The sequence below is a fragment of the Phocoena sinus genome, chromosome 9 (genome assembly GCF_008692025.1).
Source record: "Phocoena sinus isolate mPhoSin1 chromosome 9, mPhoSin1.pri, whole genome shotgun sequence".
Classification (NCBI taxonomy): domain Eukaryota; kingdom Metazoa; phylum Chordata; class Mammalia; order Artiodactyla; family Phocoenidae; genus Phocoena; species Phocoena sinus.
This window is the reverse complement of record NC_045771.1, coordinates 41,538,751-41,562,865: the sequence shown is the minus strand read 5'-3', so window position 1 is coordinate 41,562,865 and position 24,115 is coordinate 41,538,751. Positions and strand designations below refer to the sequence as shown.

The 24,115-nt window shown below is 43.4% G+C and overlaps 1 protein-coding gene across 9 annotated transcripts in view; it reads right to left on the bottom strand.

Annotated features, from left to right (window-relative positions):
* AOAH (acyloxyacyl hydrolase) overlaps positions 1–24,115 on the bottom strand; it is a 174,401-nt gene that overhangs the window by 28,308 nt on the left and 121,978 nt on the right. For all 9 annotated transcript variants that reach the window (XR_004351330.1, XM_032642194.1, XM_032642192.1 and 6 more), the window contains 2 exons: positions 8,637–8,673; positions 7,865–7,939 (listed from right to left, as the gene is read on the bottom strand). Coding sequence is in view for 8 of the 9 variants with exons in the window: in XM_032642194.1 (XP_032498085.1) it covers positions 7,865–7,939; positions 8,637–8,673 (112 nt within the window). In the remaining variant the exon portion in view is untranslated. The remainder of the gene's footprint in view (positions 1–7,864; positions 7,940–8,636; positions 8,674–24,115) is intronic.

Genomic DNA, 24,115 nt, shown 5'->3' with positions numbered 1-24,115 from the left:
ACAAAACAAACAAACAAAAAATGATTTAAGGGAATAAAGAAAACTAAGGAGTGGTTAATTAATTTACATAATAGCGTTTCAGAGGGCAATGATAAAGACTATCACACTGAAGCCCAGAACCTGACTGACAAGGTTAACATAACACTAACATACTTTCTATTGAACTGTTTAATACAACCTTTCCTCCTTCCCTGCCATTAATACACACTTTGATGACTCGTATCTACTACAGAATGAAATTCAAACTCTGCGGCTTAGCACTGAGACCCTCTACTGTCTGCTCTTCCCTATGTCTCATTTCTTTTGCTTCTCCCAGGACAGGATGAACTGTTAATGCCAGTGTTTGTAGATGACCACACCTCATGTTACCCATCTTCTTTATTTTTGAAACTGCTACCTGGCCAAATGCTCAGTACTGTGAACTATACTAGTAGTTGTAGTAGGTAAACTACACTCCATGTAGGCAGGGATTTTGTTTTGCTCATTGCTGTATTTCTAGTGCTTGGAGCAGAACACTGCACGTAGTAACTATGTGTTGAATAAATGATTAAAGGATTGAATCAGTAAACGTAAATACAGGGAAAAAAAGGCAAGGTATAAATAGGGATTCTAGAATATTTTTTGGCTTTAATATGTAAGTCTATTATTGTTCATTTTTTGCACCGTTGACTTTTGTACAAGCCTTCAGGAACATATCAAATTTGAATTAAGATACTAACCTGCATTAACCTGGGAGTTGAAAATAGAATTCTCTTTAGGCTTTAAACTGCCTGTTGTTAACCTAAATGGAATCATGCTATAAGTTATTTTCTATTTTAAGTCCTTAAAATTCCAGATTTACCTAATGATCCTGGAGTGGATTGAATAGCCTCCCTCAGAATGTGATCTTATTTGGAAACAGGGTCTCTGCAGATGTAATCAGTTAAGATGAGGTCATACTGGATTAGGTTGGGCCTTAAATACAATGACTAGTGTCCTTTTAAGAAGAGCAGAGACCCACACACATAGGGAAGAAGGCCATGTGAAGCTGGAAAGTGGAAATTGAAGTTATGGTGCCACAAGCAAGGAATGCTGAGGATTGCAGGGAGCCACTAGAAGGATGAAAAGGCAGGAAGGATTTCCCCGAGACACTTCAGAGGGAGCATGGCCCTGCTGACACCTTGATTTTGGACTTCTAGCCTCCAACACTGTGAAAGAATACATTTTTGTTTTTTGAACTCACCCAGTTTGTGATATTTTGTCACTGCAGCCCTAGGGAGTTTGATACCGCTTCCAAACCAGAAAAAGCAAGTTCATTACTCATGAGCTGGACCCGAGAAACAAGAGACACGGGAAGAGGAGACAGAAAGAAGCCCCTAGGGGTATCCACTATTGTCACTTTTAAGGGAGCTGTTCCTAAATGGAAATTGGTGTTGTCATTTTGGAAGGAATTTTTCAGAATGTGTCAAAACTTGACGTTGGTTTAACTTTTGACCTTGACATTTCTCTTTTGGGAAGTTGTCCTGTCATAACATTTCCACAAATGTGCAAAAATGTACATACAAGTATGACAACATTTCTTGGAATAGAATAAAATTGGGAAAAGCTAAAAAGCCTGGCTATATAAATTATAGTAGATCCATGCAGTAAACCTCTATACAGCCATTAAAAAGAATGAAGTTACTAGATATAGGTGATGGTTGCACAACATGTTGAATGTACTCAATGCTACTGAATCGTTCACTTTAAAATGCTTAATTTTACATTATGTGAATTTCACCTCAATAAAACAAAAATTTTTTTAAAAGAATAACCTGTATGTCTTAGCATGGAAAAGACTGCTAAAAAGTATTGTTGAGCGAAGAGAACAAATTACAGAGCAGTGAGCATAATATTATTTTATTTCAATGAATATTAATCAGTCTGTAAATCAGAACTTACATAGAAAAAATCTGGCTGCAAATACAGGAAACATCTCTATTGGTTAGCTCTAAGCAGTGGTGGTGGGGTGTTAGGGAGTGATTCTGGAGAAACTTTCACTTCCTAGACCTGTATTATTTGAACTTCTCACAACACATGTTATTTTGTAATCAGAGAAACAGTCAAAACGAAAGGGGTTCTCATATCATTTTTATTCTTTCTAAAATGAGGAAGAAAGCTAAATATTAATGGGAGGGGCAGAAAACATTGTAATTTTATGTCATTTCCCCTCCACCTATGTCACTTAGTGAAATAAAATGACTTTTCACGTTGTTGCTGTCCAGAGGGTGACAGGCTGACCATGGGTGTGAAGGTCACACGGGCCAGGTTGTGAGGGGCAATATGTCGCCGTACAGAGGAAAAGGTGGAGCAAATCTGACGTTCGGGGCGTTTGGCGTGGTTGGTGTATGTGCTTCTGCACTGGGTCATGAGTTCCTTGGACTTTCTGAGAGAGAGAAAGAGAGATCGGAGGAAAGAGAAAGAACTGTCCCCTTGTACAAAACCCCAGCATGTAGAATAAAATGCTATATTCATGACTTTGGGGAAAATTATACGACGTTACGAATAAGAAGCTCTCCAGCCTGCATAGAAAGCACTCAGAAGGATTTGAGAATAGGTTGCCTACCTACTAGGGGCCAAAGGTTGGTTAAGGCTTTGGCTTGACTTGCAGAGGCACAGAAGCCCTAGAAGGACCCCAGTTTGTGAAGGGGATCCAGGCTGCCTTGTGCGTTTGTTCAGACCAGGAGAACGAGGTTCAGAGTAAGTAGGTTTTGTCTTCACTGTGTGTTTGGGGTGTGACAGCAGGGGTGAAACAAAGCAAGTTGGGTGTCTATATCCTGTCTTCTGTCATTGGTAAAGCTAGAATGCACGGCTCTTAACTTTTGCCTTGGCATCTCAGGGTTTTGTTTTTTTTTTTTCTTCTGCTGATACAACAACACTTTGGCACAAAGCAATGATGCTGAGCTAAGACTCTCCAACCACCTAAAGGCAAGACGAGTTAAGATGGAGTAAACTCTCCCATACTCCCTATTTAATGATTATTTTTTAGTTAGAGACACAACCCTGATGATAAACAAAGAATCTCAGCTAATTTGCATTTATGAAAGGGCACCTCACAAATTAAGCAAGCGTCACCAAAATGGCTAATTGCTAAGCGAAATCAGAATGTAAGCCTTGGGAAAAGCATGGTCTGATAGGATACATGCACCCCAATGTTCATGGCAGCACCATTTACAATAGCCAAGACATGGAAGCAACATAAATGTCCATTGACAGAGGAATGGATAAAGAAGATGTGGTACATATATACAATGGAATATTACTCAGCCATCAAAAAGAATGAAATAATACCATTTGTAGCAACATGGATGGACCTAGAGATTGTCATACTGAGTAAAGTAAGTCAGACAGAGAAAGAGAAATATCCTATGATATCGCTTATACGTGGAATCTAAAAAGAAATTATACGAATGAGCATATTTACAAAACAGAAACGGACACACAGGCTTAAAGAAAGAACTTATGGTTCCCGGGTGGAGGGGAGGGATAGTTAGGGAATTTGGGATTGACATGTACGCACTGCTATATTTAAAAAGGATAACCAATAAGGACCTACTGTACAGGTCCTGCTGGACCCACCTATAGCACAGGGAACTCTGCTCAGTGTTATGTGGCAGCCTGGATGGGAGGGGAGTCTGGGGGAGAAAGGATACGTGTATGTGTATGGCTGAGTCACTTGGCTGTGCACCTGAAACTATCACAACATTGTTAATCGGCTCTACTCCAATATAAAATAAAAAGTTAAAAAAAAACGAATGGAAGCCTTGGTGTTTCTGCTGGAACCTTCTCCAGTCATCTTTGCTCCGTCACGTACAGCTAGATAATTTACATACGCGCATCGCCAGGTAAACCCTGTAGTGTGTATAGCAAAATTAACCAATTCTTAGTTCAGGCAAGGGCAAAAGGTCTGAGTGACAGGTGGTGGGTCACCTCCTCTGGATGCCATAGATGGTCCCTCTGACCCTGTCCCTGAAAAATTCTCAGCACCCTTTGACCTGTGTACTCTTTCTCCTCCGGTGATTTTTGAGGGGACTTAGCACTAGTATTTTGGGACCAAAGAGTCCCAGTGGTTTGGGAAACACCTCCTAGGCATGCCCTGCTGTCAAAGGCTGAATGGGCTGAGCTCAAAGTGTCTAAACCTCTTCACGCAGGTGCTCTGGAGCCCACGTCAGGTTCACTTTGCCATCCCATGTTTGCCTGCCGCGGCAGTGCCCTGCTCCCTTCCTCACACACCAGTGAGCTCACGCTGGTCAGTCCTGGAGAGGTGAGGGGTTGAGGGTGCAGGGCTTACAGGGGAGAACTATGAAAGCCAGGTTGAGAGACGTACGCTTATTCCAGGAAAATAATGGGAGAGAAGATGGTGCCCAGCACCACGCTCTCACACGTCAGGAACACGTGGTGGGCTTGGAAAAGATAAAGAGCCTCGTGTTTCGGGTGGCTCAGAGTCTGTCCCTGTCCTAATGAATTGTGCCTGATCACGCAAGGTAAGCCTCATGACTTGGGTGCAGGGCCAGACGCACCCTGGCGGGTGTTCCAGCCGGATTTCACTGATGGCTGATGGCAGGGGTGCCCCCCTCTCAAGGAAGAAGGCAAACAGCCTCTGCAGAAAACATTGCCCAGAACCAGAGTGAAAGCCCAGAGACCTGCTGTGGTTGAGTGCTCAGATTTCACTCACAGCTCGCTTTCGTATTTTTGAAGCATCCAGGTAATAGAGGTAGCCCTTGGCTTCAGGCCCCCCAGTTGTAATCACATTATTGACCTCCCACCCAACCTCCATGAGGAGGCATCTTGACATAGACTGGGAATGGGGTGGGGTCTCAATGGGCCCACATTACCCGATGCATAGAGATCCTGGGTCCCCTAAAAGAGGATATGGCCTGGAACATGCTGGCTGGTAGAGAAGCTCATTATTCCCTTGGCTACCCACACCTTCACTGAGGAGGCTGGGAGAGAAGACTCCTCTGAGCAGCAGAGTTCTATCCATTCCCTTCTCTGCTGGTTTTCTACCCTTGACTGGATAGAATGGATTGTTTCCTGGCAGTTCAGGCTCCTTGGAGCCTGTGATCTATCAGCATCTTGACTGCTTCCTCTTAATGCAGTGCTGACCAGCTGCCCTAGGTGACAACTGAAACATCGGCATTGCAGAAAAACACTTGGGAGCCGGCGACACAGACAACCTCTGTAGGGCGGCTCTGGCTCTCTCCATTAGGTGAAAAATGTTCAATTTATAATGTCTAGGTCCACTATAAAAAATGGAACCATGTCCATTTCTGTGGCTAGTGTTAGATGCTAGTATTCTTTTTTAATATACATTTCCAGTAATTACAATGTTTTTTTCAGGGATGTTGTAATCGGATATTGGGGAAGGTTTGTCATCACCCTTTATGACTTGAGGCCATTCCCATTTATCATTGCTGCCCTTGCTACCCAAGCCTCCGCTGCTGTAGCTCACTCATACTTGCCCTATTTCCAGGAATTTTTCTCCTCCTGTATCACTCACACCCTATAGCTTTTGAAGGCAATGATAGGAAACGCCCAAAGAAGTTGGGTTAGCTTAGGCCAAATTGAGTAGAGGTACAACAAGAAAGCTAGGTTTGTCTATTTCACCTTTCTTCTTGAATTCCTGACACTAAAAGCTATCTTGCAATCATGACCTTCATTCATCTAACAAGTATTTATTATCTACGTTTGTTTAGAGAATTGAGAAAGAAGCACATAGCTGCATTATTTTAGTAAAAGTTAGCATTGTTGTAAAAAAAAAAAGAGAAGAGAAAAGTCCAGCAAATATCCTAAAAGTTTTTTCAGGATGGACTTATGCAATTCGTTGCTGGCTTGGGCTCTTATGAAATCACTTTGCTCATTTGGGGTAATCTCCTCTACCTCGACATTCTGGCAAATGGGGAGGTATACTTGCCATCTGTCTTTATTTTTCTAACCCCTCCACAGGACGTTGCAAAGTGGGCACTGCGGGGACATCCCACACTGCCAACCCCATTCTTTCACCCAAATGCTTGCTGCTTCTCTGCCCGGATCCCCGGCGGGGAGAGAGGCTGGCATGGGTCTCTGGCTGATGTCTGCCTGCCCTTTGGCTCCTTGGAAAAGGAAGCGCAGGACTGGGCTGGAGGGGCCTCTGCGTGTACAGCTTCTGCTGAAAAAGTGCAGTTTCAGGGATTTTGGGCTCTTGGACTAAAAGACTCTTTCTGCAGGTGTTTTTTACGCAGTATAACCAGCTTGTTCTCTGTTTCCTCCAGCGGGACAGGATCCAGAGGTTGGAGGGGCACTGGCTGATCTGACCATAGGTTTGTTCTGTTTTGTGATAGGATTGGGGGTTGAAGCTCATTGCTTCTCCATCCATAAGCTCCTTGAAGTTAGGGATGGTGGCCTCTTTGCCATCATATCCCAGAGCTAGGCACACAGCTTGGCATTTCATAGGTGGTCAATACGTACGTTTAAAAGTGAATTCATAAAAGAAAGCAAATAAGGCAAGTGTGGACTGTAGAAAGAGTACAGAATTTAGTCAGAGAACCCGGATGGGCTCTCAGCTTTACTGCTCAATAACAGCAGAAGCAAGTTCCTTACCTAACCTTGCTGAACCCCAATTTCCTCATTTGTAAAATGGGACAATCACATTTGCTTCTTAGGGCTGCTCTGGGGATGACCTGATATAGAGACTGGTGCAGCTCTTGGCTTATGGAAGGTTTTGGGGGTGTTTGCTATTTACTGCAGAGTTCCAGGTGGGTCATTACAGAGCTACCTTGGGTCCTCAGCATGTAGTCTTGGCAGACTTGGGGCTCTACGGACAGTGGTAAACCAGTCCAGGGGCTGCCAAGGCAGGGCATGTCAGTATCTCTGGATTGCAGTGTGGTACCTCCTACCCTGAACTCACTTCACCGTTTAGGCCTACACCTCCTTCACCATAAGAGTTCTGGAGCTCTCATGGAGGTATCCATGAGGGCAAACACACATTCATAATATGGAACCATGGTTTTAGCACAGGCTTAGAAACTTGGTGAGTGAAGTACGAGAAAGCAAAAGGTGGGCAGTGAACAGGGTGGCCTGCTTCTAGCACCTCTTGGGTTGGAGTCCAGCTCTGCCATCAGTCGATTAATTGGGCAAGTCGTGTCACCTCTCTTGGCTTCTCTTTTCTGTTTTGCTAAAATGATGGGTGGGTGGTGACTGGGGAGTTGTTTTAGAGCTGATCTCACCTTTTTTTCTTTTTTTTCTTTTTGGCCATGATCACAGGACAGATGGCATTCACATGTGCGGCATATTCTCAGGGGTATGCACAGACTTCGAGAAGCCTTCCAAAATGTTGTGGGGGACTGAAGGCACTCAACATTTTGAAATCACTACTGATATTAGCAGTTTAGCAAAACCACTTTTTTACGACGGGCCATGGGCATAAATAGGATTGGCTGTGAATTATGCGCAGTTTCTCTGCAAAGTTCCAGGTCTATGCTGTCTCGACCACGTGGGTAAGTGAATCAGAATATGAGTGAGGAAGCTGTTCTTATGAGATAGCTGTGATTTTTGCCTTATTTTATTTAAAAAGCCATGATTCTCAATCTTGGATTTTTGATTAGCACTAACGTATTTCTTGCGGTATAACTCAGAGTTGATCATGACACACTGCTTTGTCATGAATCAGAGCAAAGAATTAATGGGTCAGATATTCTTAAAGTCTTTCTGCTTTGCAGCTTGGTTTTGTTGATTTCACATGTGTCTAGGACTTGCTAAGATAGGGGAATTCAGTTCCACAGCAGGCTACTGTAATGGAGTGGATCGAGTTGAGAGGACAGGGAAACTCGGAGTCAAAGAATTTTCCAAACCTTTCTCAGTAACTCACCCGTTGCAGACATCATTTCCAATCATGGCGTATATGACAATGGCTGGTTGGTCCAACAGCTGGTTCCTAGACAAACTGAGAAACCATAGATGGAATCTGAATGTCAAACACTTGGAAGCCTAGCTGTGAATCTTTGTATGACCATCTTCTTGGTAACATTCTGCTATTTTTCTTTCATTCCCATTTCCCTCTTCTTCTCTGTAAATTTTAACCCACTTATCCACTAGGAAAAGACCACATAAATGCATAGAACTACAAGAGCAGATTGAAGTCTCCCGTAGGGGGACACACTACTATCTTTATAGCGTGTTTCACAGAAGTCGTCATGAATAAGCACAGGTGAGTTATCTGAGTTACTTGTGTCCAGACGTGTAGGACATTATTACAGCTGTGGACCTGTAGTCAACTTTGAAAAATCAAGGGTTTATCAAGATTTCTATTCTGGACGCCCAAGGCCTTGCTTCTGAATTTTAAGTCCAATACAAGCACAAAATTGTTTTCTTGTTCATAAAGCAGGATTAAGGAGCAATACTTTGGCCAGACCTAAGTTTTACCCACTTTGCATGCATTTTTATGGACACATGTAAATTAATCACCTCCTATGGTCACTGGCCCAAGAAGTGACAACTTCCCAGTGTATAGAAAGTGACTAACAAGTTATGGATGCTCAGTGTAAGTGGTTACTGGGTAACAACAGAGAGTTTTTATTCATTTTTCAAAATAGAAACCTAACTTAAAAACAACTTCTTGTATCCCTCCCTCTTCCACTTACCTTTCTATAAATTTCTCCAGGCTTTGGGAAGATGCACCTTAAAATTAAGAAAATAATTAAAGTTAGTAACTTCAATTCAGCACAATCAGTATTAGAGTTGTTTTTTTTTTTGCGTGGTACGCGGGCCTCTCACTGCTGTGGCCTCTCCCGTTGCGGAGCACAGGCTCCGGACGCGCAGGCTCAGCGGCCACGGCTCACGGGCCCAGCCGCTCCGCGGCATGTGGGATCTTCCCGGACCGGGGCACGAAGCCGCGTCCCCTGCATCGGCAGGCGGACTCTCAAGCACTGCGCCACCAGGGAAGCCCCCAGTGTGAGCGTTTGATTGATTGACTGAAATCATGGAAGAAGCATCAGTGTACACTCAGAGCTCGTCCAAACCATCGTGCTGATGGGAGTGGCTTCACCTGCAGCTCTCCTTAATGGGTCCTCTGTTTGCTTGGCATTATAATGAACAGAATCCTAAAATTTTTAGATTCACAGGTTTCAAGATATTTCCTAAGCATGCATGGGTACGCTTTCCAGTAGATGTGAGAAAATGGTATAAATCTATCAGCAAAGACAGAAACGACCCAAAGATTAAGGAATGAGTTGAGGGATGAGAGGTACCATAAAAAGGATTATTTGAGAACTGCCCATCTCCCTAGAAATCCCCATTTAATTGCCTGCCAGTATTCCTGCTCACTCCTGAGGCTCCTCCTGACTGGCTGGCCTGTGCAAGGTTTAGATTGTGGACTTGAAATATTTCAGCTCCTGTAGTGACATGCATAACCATCCTTCCCCCACCCTTGTTACCGCCTGTCATGCATCTCCTATATGAAAATTATATTTATTGAATACTCATTTTATTATAGACACTGTTAAGCACTTATATTATTAGTTCATTTAGACCTTAGCAACCACTGTACGAGGTAGGCATAATAATATTCCCATTTTATAGATGAGGAAACTGAAGCTCACTTAAAGTGACGTGCCCATAGCCACACAACTAATCATTCGGAGAGCTGCAATTCAAACTCAGTCCTTTCTGTGAGGCTGAGCTCTGGTTCCTCGTGTGACAGTGCTGATCTAGACAGGGTGTCTAGAAAGGGTGAACCCAAATAGGTTTAGTGTTTCTTTGTCCCTTGGAAGATAGTCTTCAGCAATTAGTGAGTAATCCTCAGATGGGTGGTACAATTCAAGGGGCAATGAAGATTTTCCTGTAACTTCCAGCTTTGGAAGCTTGTGGGGAAGGCCAGTGGGTGTTCCTGCAGATCCACATGGGAAAAAGGGCAGTGCACACCCATGAGGAGCGTGCTGGCCCGTGTCCCCTCAAAACCGTGTGACCATGCAGGGACTGCCTCCTTTTCCACATGCAGCTAGACGCAAGCTGTATGGCCAGCACTGATGTTCTCTTGGCTGATTCAGGAATGTTAGTACGATAAATGAATATCGCTTTATTTCCTCTCTTATTGTGGTAAAATATACAACACATAAACGTAACCATTTTAACCCATTTTGAGTGTGCGATTCAGTGGCTTTAAGTATAAATACCTTCATATTGTTGTGCAAACGTCACCACTATCCATCTCCAGAATTTTTCTGTCATCCCAAATTGAAGCCCTGTATCCATTAGAGAATACCCCTCCCACAGCCTCCGATAGCACCATTCTACTTTCTGTTGGTATAAATGTAACTATTCTGGGTACCTCATATAGGTGGAATCATACCATATTCGCCTTTTTGTGTCTGGCTTCTTTCATTTAGCATAATTTTTTTTTGTTTTTATGGTTTTTTTTGCGGTACGCGGGCCTCTCACTGTTGTGGCCTCTCCCGTTGTGGAGCACAGGCTCCGGACGCGCAGGCTCAGCGGCCATGGCTCACGGGCCCAGCCGCTCCACGTCATGTGGGATCTTCCCAGAACGGGGCACGAACCCATGTCCCCTGCATCGGCAGGCGGACTCTCAACCACTGCGCCACCAGGGAAGCCCAGTGCCTACTTTTTAGGTAACTGAAACTGTTGGACCATATGGTAAGGCTATGGTTAATTTTTTTTAGGAATCATCATACTGTCTTTGTTTCCTTTTCGTAGTGAGGCGGGGTAGTATTAAACATGCACACAGGCATACAAGTTAAGGGCAGTCATTTCATCTCAGCATGCATGCATTCATTCACCCTCTCCATTCATTTGTTGAGCACTTGCCATGTGCCTTGCACATAGTAGGGAATTAGCAGATGAGTTGGACACAGCCTCTATACCTGAGGATTAGCATCTGTGGGGTTAGACCTATAACCGAGCACTGGTGAAAGGTTTAATGCAACCAAACCCAGAAAACTCAATGTGATTTGAGCCTAGCATCTCGGCTCAGAGATGGTGCCAGATTTCACAACACCGAGTCATAAACATAGAGACTCAAAGGATTTCTGGGTGTGAGATGGCTCCCTCTTGCTCCCAAGAGAGAAGAGAAGGAAGACAGCCATTGGGATCCTACGGTGGCTCACTCATCTCATCGTCTGGGCCCTTCACCCAGTGCCAGTCCCAGGACTCTCATCTTCCCATTTTCAGTAAACTAATAAATCAGGAGGTGTTTAATTCTCGCTCTTTGATTTTTCTCTTAATGAGAACTGAAAACTAATGAAAGCTCAAGCCATGAGTGGGAAAAAAAATTAAAGGACCAGGTCAGGCCAATAATTTTCCTCATTACCCAGAGTACAACTGGGAATGTGAGGTGTGGAGCACCCACAGAGCTTGAGGAAAATGGAAATGAAAACCTGTCATGGCATGCCACATGGGCAGCCCCTCTCTGGACCCACATCCCTACATCCCTCTGATGCTCAGGGCAAAGACGGCAGGCCAATGGCAACGGCTTGCGGTGGATTTGAAAGTAGCAATCACAAACATCCACCCAAGGAGAGAGGAAGTGCCCACTCTTCCTTACCCAAATGTTTATTTTTTCTGGTGGGTGTTTATAACAGGAGCCCAGAATTTTCTTTGCTCCAGAGTTGTGGCACCTTCCACGATTTCCATTTCCTTTTGGAAATCTCAGTTTTATGAGATTATGTAATGAGTTTTTGTACTTCCCATGTCACTTTCTCTTCTTAGTCCCCCTTTCCTGTTGTTCTGCTATCCCTTTGCCAGCCCCGTCATCATTTGCTGTCTCTCTCCCTCCCAAGCGCTCTTTCCTCTCTCCTCCTGTGCAGAGACTTCCTCTCGGCTGCCGATTTTGTTGCGGCTGCTGCTACTATTACAGCAAATACTTAAAGTAGTTGGAACAGGAAGATGTAAGCAGGAGAGAAAGATAGCTTCCAGCCTGTGGGATGAGGCAAAACAAGGTGAGCATTTGAAGAACTGGTGCTACCCTTAAGAGGTCCATACCTGGTCTCTACAATAATAGTTCAGAGAAATGGAAAAGTTTTGACTCTGAAATAGAGACATTTAATTTATTTGTCAAGGTGGTACAATGGAGAATCTACCTGTCCCCAGTTAAGAAAAGAATAGGGTCCTTATTGGCCACAAAAGTCTGAACTCTGGCTCATTCAGTCCCTTTTAAATAAGGCATAGTTCATTGCAAGTAAAGAAGCATTTCCCATAATCTCAGCACTGGTTGTCTTTCACGAGTAAATTTCAGCTTACATTCCCACTGCTGGATCAGTGTTGACCACAGCAGCAAGTGCTTCAATATTCTGGACATTCGAATCAACTGGTAAGACACTCTTAACGGTCTTCTAAATAAGCCTGGAATTTTTTGTTTTTGTGCCTGGCCCAGAGTAAGTGCTGTCTCAACTTCTTCATGGGGTATATTTAAGTGTAAGTATAATAGGTCTTCTTAACTTAATTCGTTCAGCAACATTTATGGAGTACTTACTATGTGCCAGGCATTGTAATAGATGCTGGGGACACATCAGTCAATAGAAAAGATATGGTCCCTGTTTTTGTGAGGCTTAGAGTTATTAATGAGCATCAAGTGTAAGGGATTCTGAGAAGCCCTGAAGAAGTGGTATTAAGCTGAGCACTGAAAGAAAAGTAGGTGCTTCTTCTCTTGAAGTCCTAAGAGAAGAACTTGGCAACTAATTCCCAATAAAATATCGGATGCTTTCTAGACACGACTCAGAAACAAATCTCTAGTTTAATGCCATCTTTGTTATAACTCTCTGAATAGGACAGGGGCAGATCCAGGTTTTGGGTTCTGAAGATTATATAATTTGGAGGACCCTCGTTAAGGAAAAGAACACAAAACACAAAAATGAGACCTGACACAAAGAGAAGCCCGAGTGCAAAGAGACACAAGTCTTAATCAATTGTGGTTAAATATCTCAAGTTGGTAAATTTTACAAATCCATATGGTTACCAGGCAAGTGAGGGGCCCTCAGGCTTCAGCATCTCTAGCCTTATAACTCTGCCTCTTGGCACTCCGTAGACGTCGAGTGCAAAGCCTTGGAGCATCAGTGCTAGGTGGGACCTTTGAGAGTATGTGATCAGGTAGCCCACTTGACAGATGAGGCCCAGAGAGGGAAAGAGGCTTGCTCAAGGTCTAACAGCTAGCAATCAACATCTCAGCTAGTAACCCATTTCAGGTACCAATTACTAGACATTAGTAATGACTGAAACAGATTATTTCAGTTCTTAAATGAGAATATGTGAATTACAAGATCTAGTTCTTATATGAGAACCTGTAAAAAGGACTTCGAGGTGCATTTTGCAACCACTGCTATAAAATTTTTTGTCAGATAGTTCCAACATCTGACATCTGTTAGTTTTCTTTTCCCATGTGAGTTGAGATTTTTCTAGTTCCTTATATGCTGAGTAATTTTGGATTCTATCCTAGGCATCTTGGATATTATAAGACTCTGAGCCTTATACTTTTGTCTTATTAGGCAATCCACCCAGTTAGGTTCAGGTGGCAAGTTCTAACTAGCCTTCTGGGAGGTTATGATTTCAATGTCAGTTCCACTCTCAAACCCTCTGTAGTGTTATTCTGATTTGTCTCATGTCTGTGCCACTGAGTGGCCATTCTGGGACCTGGGCAGTGGTCTATGTCCAAGTTGAGGTCTCAAAGTCTTTGGTATGCAATTAAGGATCAGATCTGTGCATGTGCAGCTCAAGAGGAAGCCCAGGAGTTCACACACAACTTTCTGGGGTTGCTTTCCTAAGCTCCTCCATCTCTAGGAGCTCCTCGGTCCTTTCTAGTTCCTTGGGCTCCCCTCTTTGGTCCTTGAGCCCCAACTTTCTTTCCCCCACTCTCCTGTGCACGTCTCATAAATTAACTAGAGATGAGAGGACAGAGTGAGAAAATAAGCAACAGGGTATCTGCTCCACCCTCCTGGGAGCACAGCTCTTCTAACTGGAGGGACGGTCCCCCGACTCAGAATTCTAGACACCTCCTCACTGCTGCCCTGTCACTGCAAAGAGACCCCTTTCCCACTTCTAGAGTGAGAACTAGAGGGTTTCTTCTGATGCCATCTCTCCATGCCACTGTCCACTTCCGGGTTTGGGGCAGCATTGAGTCTAGGTTGGGAGATATCAGAGGACAAAAAATGTCAACTGCTGGTTTGGCTGTACTCCTCATTCTGGTTTGCTTCTTCAGTCGGCTACTATTTTCTTTCCAGCGTCCTCCAATACCTTTTCCATATCTTCTGTCCAGGTTTTATAGCTGCATTCAGTGGGACAGACAGGGTGGAGTCTGCTACTCCATTATACCCGGAACCAGGAACCAAACGCATTATAGAGAGTATAAATAGTTCACGAAAAATGTGGTATCATACATTGACCTAAAATCAATCTAATAATGCCATTTAACTCTAATTAGATTTTAAATAATGCAGATTTTGCTTATAAATTTAGGAAGCATTTTGAAGAGTGCGATTTGTATAATCCAGTTAAAAAATCAGCCATGAGAAATTTAAATTCCTTGTTTTCTCTAAAAATCTTTGCTTGCAATAAGCAGAAATATTCAGACTAATACACTGACCTTCAGCTCAAAATAGTAGGTACTTAATAACTGTTTGTGGTGACAATTTCTGATGGTGTTTCTACTACCAAAAATGCTTTCAAATTCACAAGCGTGGTTCTGAATTTCTGTGACAAACTAGATAAATGATTCCCCCAAACATATATTTTTAAAAGAATATAACATCCTTCCCAAAGCGGCTCTAATCTACCTCCTGGTCTCAAAACTTGACATAATTTCACAAGTAGCCTTCAGCCATGCTGAACTTCTCTCTCCTCCTTCCCTAAAGATATTTTGCCCTTGGAGCATCAATGCACTGAGTCACCATCTCCCCATGGTTTTTGGATTGCTATTTTTTTCTGCAAGGCTCTCTGCTCAAATGTATCTTCTCTGAAGTTTTCCACTCCTTCTCCAGGCAGAGCTGTGTCTCTCATCTCCAGAGACCTCAAACTACCTCTATTTATTTTACAAGAACCATAATTTTTTCCTTCTTTTTCCCTCTTTTCTGTTTGCTTATGATCTCCTTGAAGGCAGGGACTTTGTCATGTTCACCTTTCTGTTTCTAGGAGCTATTGCAATATTGGAGAGGAAAGAGAGGGGGTGGTGGGGCAAAATCAAATGGAAAATGAGAGGAAGGGAAGTAAAAGAGAAGACCAGAGGTAAAAGGCACCTCCCAAGATGCTTTGAAACTGACAAAACCCCGGCAAGTTCCTTTAAACTATCCACACAAGTAGCAGTGAGCTTTCCCTATGATGTCCTTTATCTCAAGTCCTAAACAAAAGGGATCGATTGAAAGGAGACCCCTTAGGACTTCTGGAGCCCTTGCCATTGACAATTACATACAAAAGTGTAAGATATTTGCTTCTGAATTTGCCCTCTGGAGGTGTGCTGATTCAAGAGGTACAGGATGAAAATCTTGATCTAACAGAAGAATAGAAAGCATATACTCTTCATATTATAATCATTGTCAGATGCCTTGCTCCTACTTGGATGAGTTGCATGGAACAAGCAGAAGCCAGGAAGGGCTGCATAAATAAGTCCTAAGAAATAGTCCCATTGGAATCAGAATGTCTCCATTCTTTAATGATTCTTTGGAATTCCAGAAAGTATTAAAAATTGGAATGATGTCCTCTAATAAAAGGAGGGAAATGTGTCCCTCTGTATAAAATGTGTCACACTGAAATGTTTCTCTTTCAAAAGTTTCTATTATAATTAAACATTGTACCTTGGAGATACTTTTGGTCTTTGAGAGATAACAAGGTTTGATGCCTGTAGCTCTGTAAGCATTTGCCCTTTAGATCAAGCATCTCAAAAATCGGTATTAAAGTCTTTCTTTGTTGTAGTAACCACACTGGATCATGGCTCCCAAACAGAAATGTCCTAGTTGTTTTGTTATAAGTAATTTCTGTTTTCTCCTGTCAACACCTTGGGTTGAGACCAAATATTCTACCCAGTGGTTGGGTTCATTAAATAATTACTGAGGGCCTATTTCTGTTTGGCAAAGGTGACTTCTTTGCTTCTTCTAATGCTCCAGGCCTTTAGAAAATATTGTCTTAACATTTTCATTTTGAAATGATTTCCAAAAAGTTGAAATAATTTCCAAAACTCAAAATAATTTACAAAAAGTTGCAAAACTAGAACAAAGGATTTGCACATACCCTTTCATCCAGATTCCTTAAATGTGAACATCTTTCATAATCATAGTGCAATGATCAAAATCAGGAAATTCACATTGGTACAATATGTTGTCTACACTAAAGACCTCATTCATATTTCACTATTGCCCCATTAATGACCAGGGCCAGGATACAATTCAGGATCACATGTATGTAGTTTCATGTCTGTTTAGCCTTGTTTAATCTGGGCTGATTCCTTAGTCCTTCTTTGTCTCTCATGACCTTGACACTTTTGAAGGGTACTGGCCAATTATTATTTTTTTTGTGTGTGTGGTATGCGGGCCTCTCACTGTTGTGACCTCTCCCATTGCAGAGCACAGGCTGCAGACGTGCAAGCTCAGCGGCCATGGCTCACGGGCTCAGCTGCTCCGCGGCATGTGGGATCTTCCCGGACCAGGGCACGAACCCGTGTCCCCTGCATCGGCAGGCGGACTCTCAACCACTGCACCACCAGGGAAGCCCATGGCCAATTATTTTATAGAATGTCTTCAATTTGGGTTTGTCTTATGTTTCTTCATGATTTAACTCAGGTTATGACTGAATAGAGGCAAGAATACAGTAGTAGTTGCTCAGTTAGTTTAAGGTACAAAACATTTTTTCTTCCAATACAGAGATCTTACGGGGTGGGAGGGTGTATAAAAATAATAAGCCCTTGTATGTATAATTGAATTCAGCTAAGCCTGGATTAATACTCATTTGCAGTTTTTCTCTTCATCCTTCTTTTACTTTTTCCTTGCCTCTATCCCTTTCTGAGAGGACCACTTTTGATAAAGAAGGCTGACACAGAATGCTGGATCAAGGTATCTAATTCTGACATTCACCTGCCTCCAGGGCAGGTACTGGCTGTCCTAGACAGCAAGATAGTGGTTTTAGCAGCTAGAATCCAAAAGGGGGACAGTATGGCATGGTGGGGAGCAGGGACAGACATGCTCTGGTGTATCTGGTAGGAGACGGACACGAGTTTAAACTCTACCAGGCTAATGGACCTTGGGCAAGTTACTTAACTTTGCTGTGGGGTTTAAATGGGGATCGAGTATGTAAAGTACTTAGCATAATGTCTGGCTTAGAGAACGTACTTTCTATGGACTGAATATTTGTTTCTCTCCAAAATTCATACATAGAAATCTAATCCCCATTGTGATGGTATTTGGAGGTGGGGCTTTTGAGAGGTGATTAGATCATGAATATGTGCCCTTATAAGAAAAAATGCCGTTCTAAGAAGAAGCCAGAGAGCTGGCTCACTCTCCTTCTGCCATGCCGCCAGGGGATGCAACGAGAAGTCAGCAGTTTGCAACCTGGAAGAAGGCTCTCATTAGAACCTGCCCATGCAGGTACCCTGAGCCTCCAGACCTGTGGGAAATAAATTTCCATTTATAAATTACCCACTGTGGTACTTGGTTAAAGCAATCTAAACTAATTAAGCAGTACTTAGTATTAGCTAAACTCTATAAAAGTAATAATAACAGTAGCCACTTCAAACAACTCTCCAGCTGAATCTGCCCAACCTGCTAACAGATGCCTTAGAGGGCTGTGCCCTGACCAACGGTCCTTGGCAGCATTTCTGAGAGAAACACGATTAGCTGCCTGGAGACTGGAAGGACATCAACCTGTTCCTTCTGGCTTGGAGTAAGGCCTGAAGAGTGGTGTCTCTGTGCCCAGGACAAGCTCCTTCGACAGTTCTTGTGCTTGTTGAGGAATCAAAATCCTCTCAGTCAGGCTTAAGAGCAGGAAGGATTTCTCCCCCATGTCTACTCTTGTTAGAACACTTCCCAGTGGCAGCTTCTGTCCCTCTGCTGGACGCCCAGGGCCTGGTCATCTCTCAAGAGCTATTCCTCACTTTCGCACCCTCTAACCTGTTGTGCATCAAAGTCCTAGTTCACTTTCCCTTGAATAGCTGACCATTAGACTTGGGATGGGTTGAAGTCTCAAATGGCCACAGGGGCCAGGTAGCTAAGTCCACGTGTGAATGGAACAGAGTGGGAACCTCGGCCAAACACACAGCCCATGATCCACCTGAAAGGGAGGCCACTGCTCAGTGCCAACCCATTGTTGCCAGGCAGGAGCATGGCTGTTTACCAGAACTGCTGATTTTCTAAGATAAATAGGAAATTGGATTTTTATGTAAAATCTTTTGATTATTAAACATCAGCAATAAACCACATTAAAAAAACCAAAAACTTAAACATGGAGTGAGTCTGAGGATTGCTAGTCTAAGACACTCTGATTTAGGATTTCAGAATCATAGAGCTTGGATGGACGTTGATTATCCTGTTCAAGCCCTTTGTTTCAGGGAAACTGAGGCTCAGAATGGGGAAGGGACTTACTGAGGTTATAGAACCAGCCATTGAGGGGTCAGGACCTGAACACGGTCTAGGCATGCATTAACGTTTAGTCTTTTTATCCTCTGTGTCTATTACAGCGACTGGTGCTCAAAAATAACTGTAGAATTAATGAAGGCATGAAGGATCCTTCTCATGAAGCTGGGGCTCGCCTCTCCTGATTTTTCACTGCAGAGCGACAAGAGAGAGTTGCATTATCGTGGGGGATATGAATAAGGTTGTTTTCTTTGCTCACGTGATTCACATGTGAATCTCACATGATTCATCCCAGAGCAGTGACGTGTAGGAGAAACAGTCCGAGAGTCATGAGAAGGAGCCCTGAGCTGGACTCATAGCTGTCATGGACACGATGTGATGTCCCGCATCATGTAGAAACCCCCTCTCCTCTGCCATCCCCTCCCCTCACTCTGATTCTGCTCCAAGGCCTCCTCCTCCATTTGCCTTAGAAACTCTTCCCTCACCCCTTCGCTGCCCAGCTTTCCCTTCTCTTCACCCCACCCGCTTAGACTTCCTGAGACTTTATCCTGTAGATGGTCTGAGTATGAATTCCACAGGCTGCCCTGAATTTTGCCCCTTTTTTTCTAGTTTCTCCTGGTCTGTCAGATTCTCTCCCATTCTTCAGATGGTTTAACCAAAGGCTAAACAAGGGAAACAGCAAGATGAAGTTGTTTTTTGGGGGGTGTGGGGGATGGAGAGTGGGTAGAGAAGTTAAGAAGTTCAAGACTGAATTTGGTTTGTGGCAAAGGGATTGGGTTGAGGCTGGGTAGATGAGGCTGCAAACACATGCACTTTCGCAAGTGTTAAAATTCTCCCTTTTTCATATCTATATACTTGTAGTTAGTCCCTTACTCCCCACTCTCCCACTAAGTGGGTGAGCACACGGGTGCACAGAGAGGGGCGACCTCTCACTGTATGGATGGGCCCCTCCAGGAAGACATGCTCTTCGGCACTTTTGACTTTCTGAAAACAAAACAACCCCAAACAGGTGTTGACACCAAGGTTTTGCTAAACTTGCAAAAATAAAATGAGGAAGGCTGCAAGTGAAAAAGACATTCTGCTTCAAGCCAGTAAAGTCCTGCTTGCAAACTGTAAAGAGATCCTTGGTGCAGCCTCTAAGGCCATCAGAGTGCCCTCCTCTGCAGGCTGTGTGGCCATGGAGACTCAGGGCTGGGATTTGCTTGTTTCATAAGCAGATGAGTCTTGTTTATTTTAGAAGTAGATGCCTTACGAATTTTTCTTTACTTTAAAATACATATTGATATTGAATATCACGTTAACATTTGCTTTTCTTCTACCCTTTATTTTAGATGAAGCATAATCTTGTCACTCATGGTTTTTGCCCACCATGGAGGTATTCAGGTTGGCAAAAGATTACTGTGTGTGCTTTTCTTCTCTTCAAAGGTTAAATGTAACTCCTGAGAGTTATTTTGTTTTAAAAAAAGCGTGTCAGTTTGACAAGTCCCTACTACGTGCAGCAGAAGCTCAGCTCAGGGCTGGGAGTACAAATTTGGTTCCCATGCAGCTTGTCCTCACTGTCAGACTGGGAAGCCAGACTTAAAGCAAATGACTCAGCTACAGGCGAGGACATGCAACAACAGAGGCAGGGACAAAGGGCTTATGTGAGGGCTGAATAAAAGCTAATACTGGGCTTCCCTGGTGGCGCAGTGGTTGAGAGTCCACCTGCCGATGCAGGGGACGCAGGTTCGTGCCCCGGACCGGGAGGATCCCACATGCCGCGGAGCGGCTGGGCCCGTGAGCCATGGCCGCTGAGCCTGCACGTCCGGAGCCTGTGCTCCGCAACGGGAGAGGCCACAACAGTGAGAGGCCCGCGTACCGCAAAAAAACCCAAAAAAACAAAAAATCGCTAATACTTATTGAGTCCTCTCTGAGCTCGAGGCCTAAGGCCCGAGACCTTTGATGAGGTCCCAAAGATTGGAACGTGCAGCACGGGTATAGGAGGTGCTTTTGGGGTCCACGTTTGCTGTGTTGGCCTCCCCAGCTGAATATTGACTGGCGTCCACGCCTGAAGCACTAGTCTCTGAGGGGTGATCATTGCTGGGGAGAAGATGACACCCCTCATCTGCTTCTGCCCCTTCCAACATGTTCTAGAGCTCCCAGCTCAAGCAGCCAAGGCTTGTTCTCCAGCCCCTTCCGCCCACAGCTTCCACCTCTTGCCTCACCCATCAGCAGGGGTCTTTCACTGCCCCACCCTCAGTTCTCACACCATCGCCTTAACCCTGCCCTTGCCCATTGTCTCCTCCAGCCTCTCTAGGGGAGCCCCGAGCCTGCTCCCCAGGCTGCACCTGCCTCCCATTCCCCAGGGCTCCCTCTGCAGTCCCCTCATTTCTCCTCTAGCCTTTGCCCCAGATCCCCTCTGTCAATCTTAGATATGCCAGCTACCAGTTTCCATCACTGCCCACTCCTATCCCTAGCCCAGCTTCTTCCTTCCAGAGGAAGCCCCTTTCTTTCTGCCAGATTCTCCCGGTGGGGCTGGCAGCCCCTCCCCTATCCCCATTACCTTCCTGCTAGCTACTGTTCCCAGGGGCCGGGAAACTCAATGCTAGATGTCCCTCTTTCTGCCCTTGAACTCTGGGAGCCACAGGCCTTCCCAACATGGACATGTGTTTTTTAAATTTATTTTTGATTTTTCAAATCTACTTGCTTCTTTAAACAAAAATTTATATTGAAAAAGTGACTGATTTTTTTAAAATGCTGAGTAAATAACAGGACAGGTGGTGGGTGAAGTTAGCAACAAAGATGGAAGATCAGGAAGTACTTTATTTCCCCATTCAACCTTACACGGCCCAGTGAAGTTCAAGTATGGACTGCTATCACCGCCACTTTGCAAAGGGATCCCCATCTGGGTTCTGTGATGAATTCCTTCATGTCATGTGACATAGTTTAAAGAATTGGCTTTATTGGGGAAAGGACAAACTTACAAGGCTGGGCTTGTCCCCTGAACCCCATCATCCCACTGAGTTTGGGTGCAGCCTTTCCCCCAGGATGGTGGGGTGAAGAATCCCATTGGAGCTGGCCTGTTGCAATGGCAACGAAGAATGAGATCCTGGCATCGCCTTGGGCAGTTGTGCTCATCCAACCATGATCCCCATTTTATAGATGTAGAAACGGACCAGAGAAATTTAACAATTTGTCCAAGTCACAGACCAATTCCAGGGCCTAAATTCAAAACCAGTCTGCTATTTTATACACAAAGAAAAAAGACTTTATGAAGTAACAAGGAGGGGAAGACCTCTGCTCTCTGTTCTCTGGGCTTCACCTTGTATCTCTGAGAAGTGAGGTGATATTCTGTGAGGACCCAGCCAACCCCCTGGTGTTTTGACCCTTTCCCCCTTCACCGCACTCCCTTCTGCTCCCCACCCGAGCCGTGTTGGCACGTTGGGAGCTGTAAGGGCTGCTGCAACCCATCTCCTCTGCTGATTGTAAAGAAGGCTTAGCAAGAAACTTCCTACGCTTAACCCGCTATGCCAGAGAATTAGTACCCAAATTAAAATGACTTCAACAGTTTACATTTTAAAGTACCTTATAATCACTGGCAATGGTTCATGGGAGAGCTATCTATAGAAATTTTTGAGATCTTGTACATAAACCTCAAGAGGAAAACAGGAGCTGTTTCTTTCATTCTTATTACACAATTTTTAAGAAACGCTTTCATATTCCATTCAACTCTTTCTTCCCTTTTTCTTTTCTCTCTCACTGCTTCTGAAAAATAAGCGTAGACATAAAAATGCAGGCTATAGAAAGCCGACTTTTTCTATATCTAATAAAAACCTTGGGGAGTAATTGAAATAATTTGGCACTGGCAGTCAGGTTACATGCTGCCTAATAATTGAAGGAAAAATCCATAGTGAGGAAAGCAGCAGAGAACAGGAAGATGCGCTGGAGACTAAAGCCAGGACGTTAAATAATGAGTAACCATGAGAAACTTAAAAAAATTATTTTACAATTACATCCTTAGAAAAATAGTCAAGAAGCATCTTCAAAGAAGTTATACTAGACACAGTGTACACTCTCTGTATTTCTAAGGATTTTGAATTTAAAGAAAAGAACAGAAACACTCCTCACCCCCAACTCCACCCCAGCATCTATTCATTAGATAAAAGTCTGACAGAAGCCATGGATTTCAATCAAATTTTGACATACATGTTTTTTCGTGATTAGGCTATCCTCCCATCTCCTTTCTCCTTTTTTATCTCCACGATCTGAATTTTAAAGAAATGCTGTCAAGACAGTGTACCACAAAAGGAGAGATGTCTACTATAAATTGTACTGAGTACTTTTCAGAGAAGTTTACTTTGGTCTTTTAGATTTTACAGAAGATGGCTGCATTCATTGTGGGAGCAGAGTGACATTGAGATGACACGTCTGGGTCTTGTGAGAGAGAAATGCTGGTGTCACAGACACACGGGGAGAGCGCAGCTTCCAGCCTGCATTTCTAGCCGAATCCTATTCCTTATTCTGCACCCTAACGTGGACTCTTGGCTGCGGACCTTGGGCAAGGTCTTTACCGTTCCTTCAGTTTCCATCTAGATTTTTTTTGGTTGTTATTTCTATATAAAACCAAAATCTGTGGGAAACAGAAATATTAAAAAAATGAAAGCTATCACCCATAATTTATCAAACATAATGATTTTGGTGTATTTTCTACCAATTTTCTTATGTACAGCTAGTTTTTTCTTTTCTTTTCAAAATACAGTAGAAATTAAATTATACTATCCAATTTTATACGCTAATTTTTCTTTTGGCAGTGTTTTGTCTTTCTAAATAAAAAGATATGGACTTTTAGTCCTCATTTTCTAGAGCTGCATAATATTCCACATGGTGTTTTTGTGTTCTTTGTTTTTACAGTCTACACCGACAGAGAGCTTTTGCCAGCACTGGGACTGTTTGAATATCTCATTAAAGGAGAAGAGAGAGAGCAACAAGGGGTCAGTATTCACTTTGTGTCTATGGTGATTCTTAGCCAGGTTGCATGACAACTTTCCAATAGACTGTTGGTCATGTTCATACGCAAAGAGACAAGGTTGACTTCTTTCTGTGGGTCAATCTCGGATCATAGACCAGTGACTGTATTATCGTTGTTGGTGTCTGAGTGGAGTGAGATAAGCTGGGTACAAATTCCAGCTCTGCAACTTTCTATTCTGTGATCTGGACAGGACTCTTTGTTCTCTCTATGCCTCTGTTTTCTCAGCTGTAACAGTGTAGATATCATTACAAATTCCCAATTCTGAGAAACGTATTTTAATACATTTGATACTGGGTTGAGCGCTGCAATCAATGTGTACATTGCCATTTTTCTTTCCTTTTTCCACCGTTAACACTCTCCAGAGCTAATACAATCAATGATATCTTAGAATTGAAGTAATAAAATATGTAATATAATAAATACTTGCTTTATAGTTTGTTGAAAGGATTAGGTGAAATATTATACATAAATTGTTCTTAGTGTTTGGTAAGAGATCAACAATCAGCTATTATTTTATTAGTAAGAAAAAAACTATGTTGTCCTTAGAATAGAACAT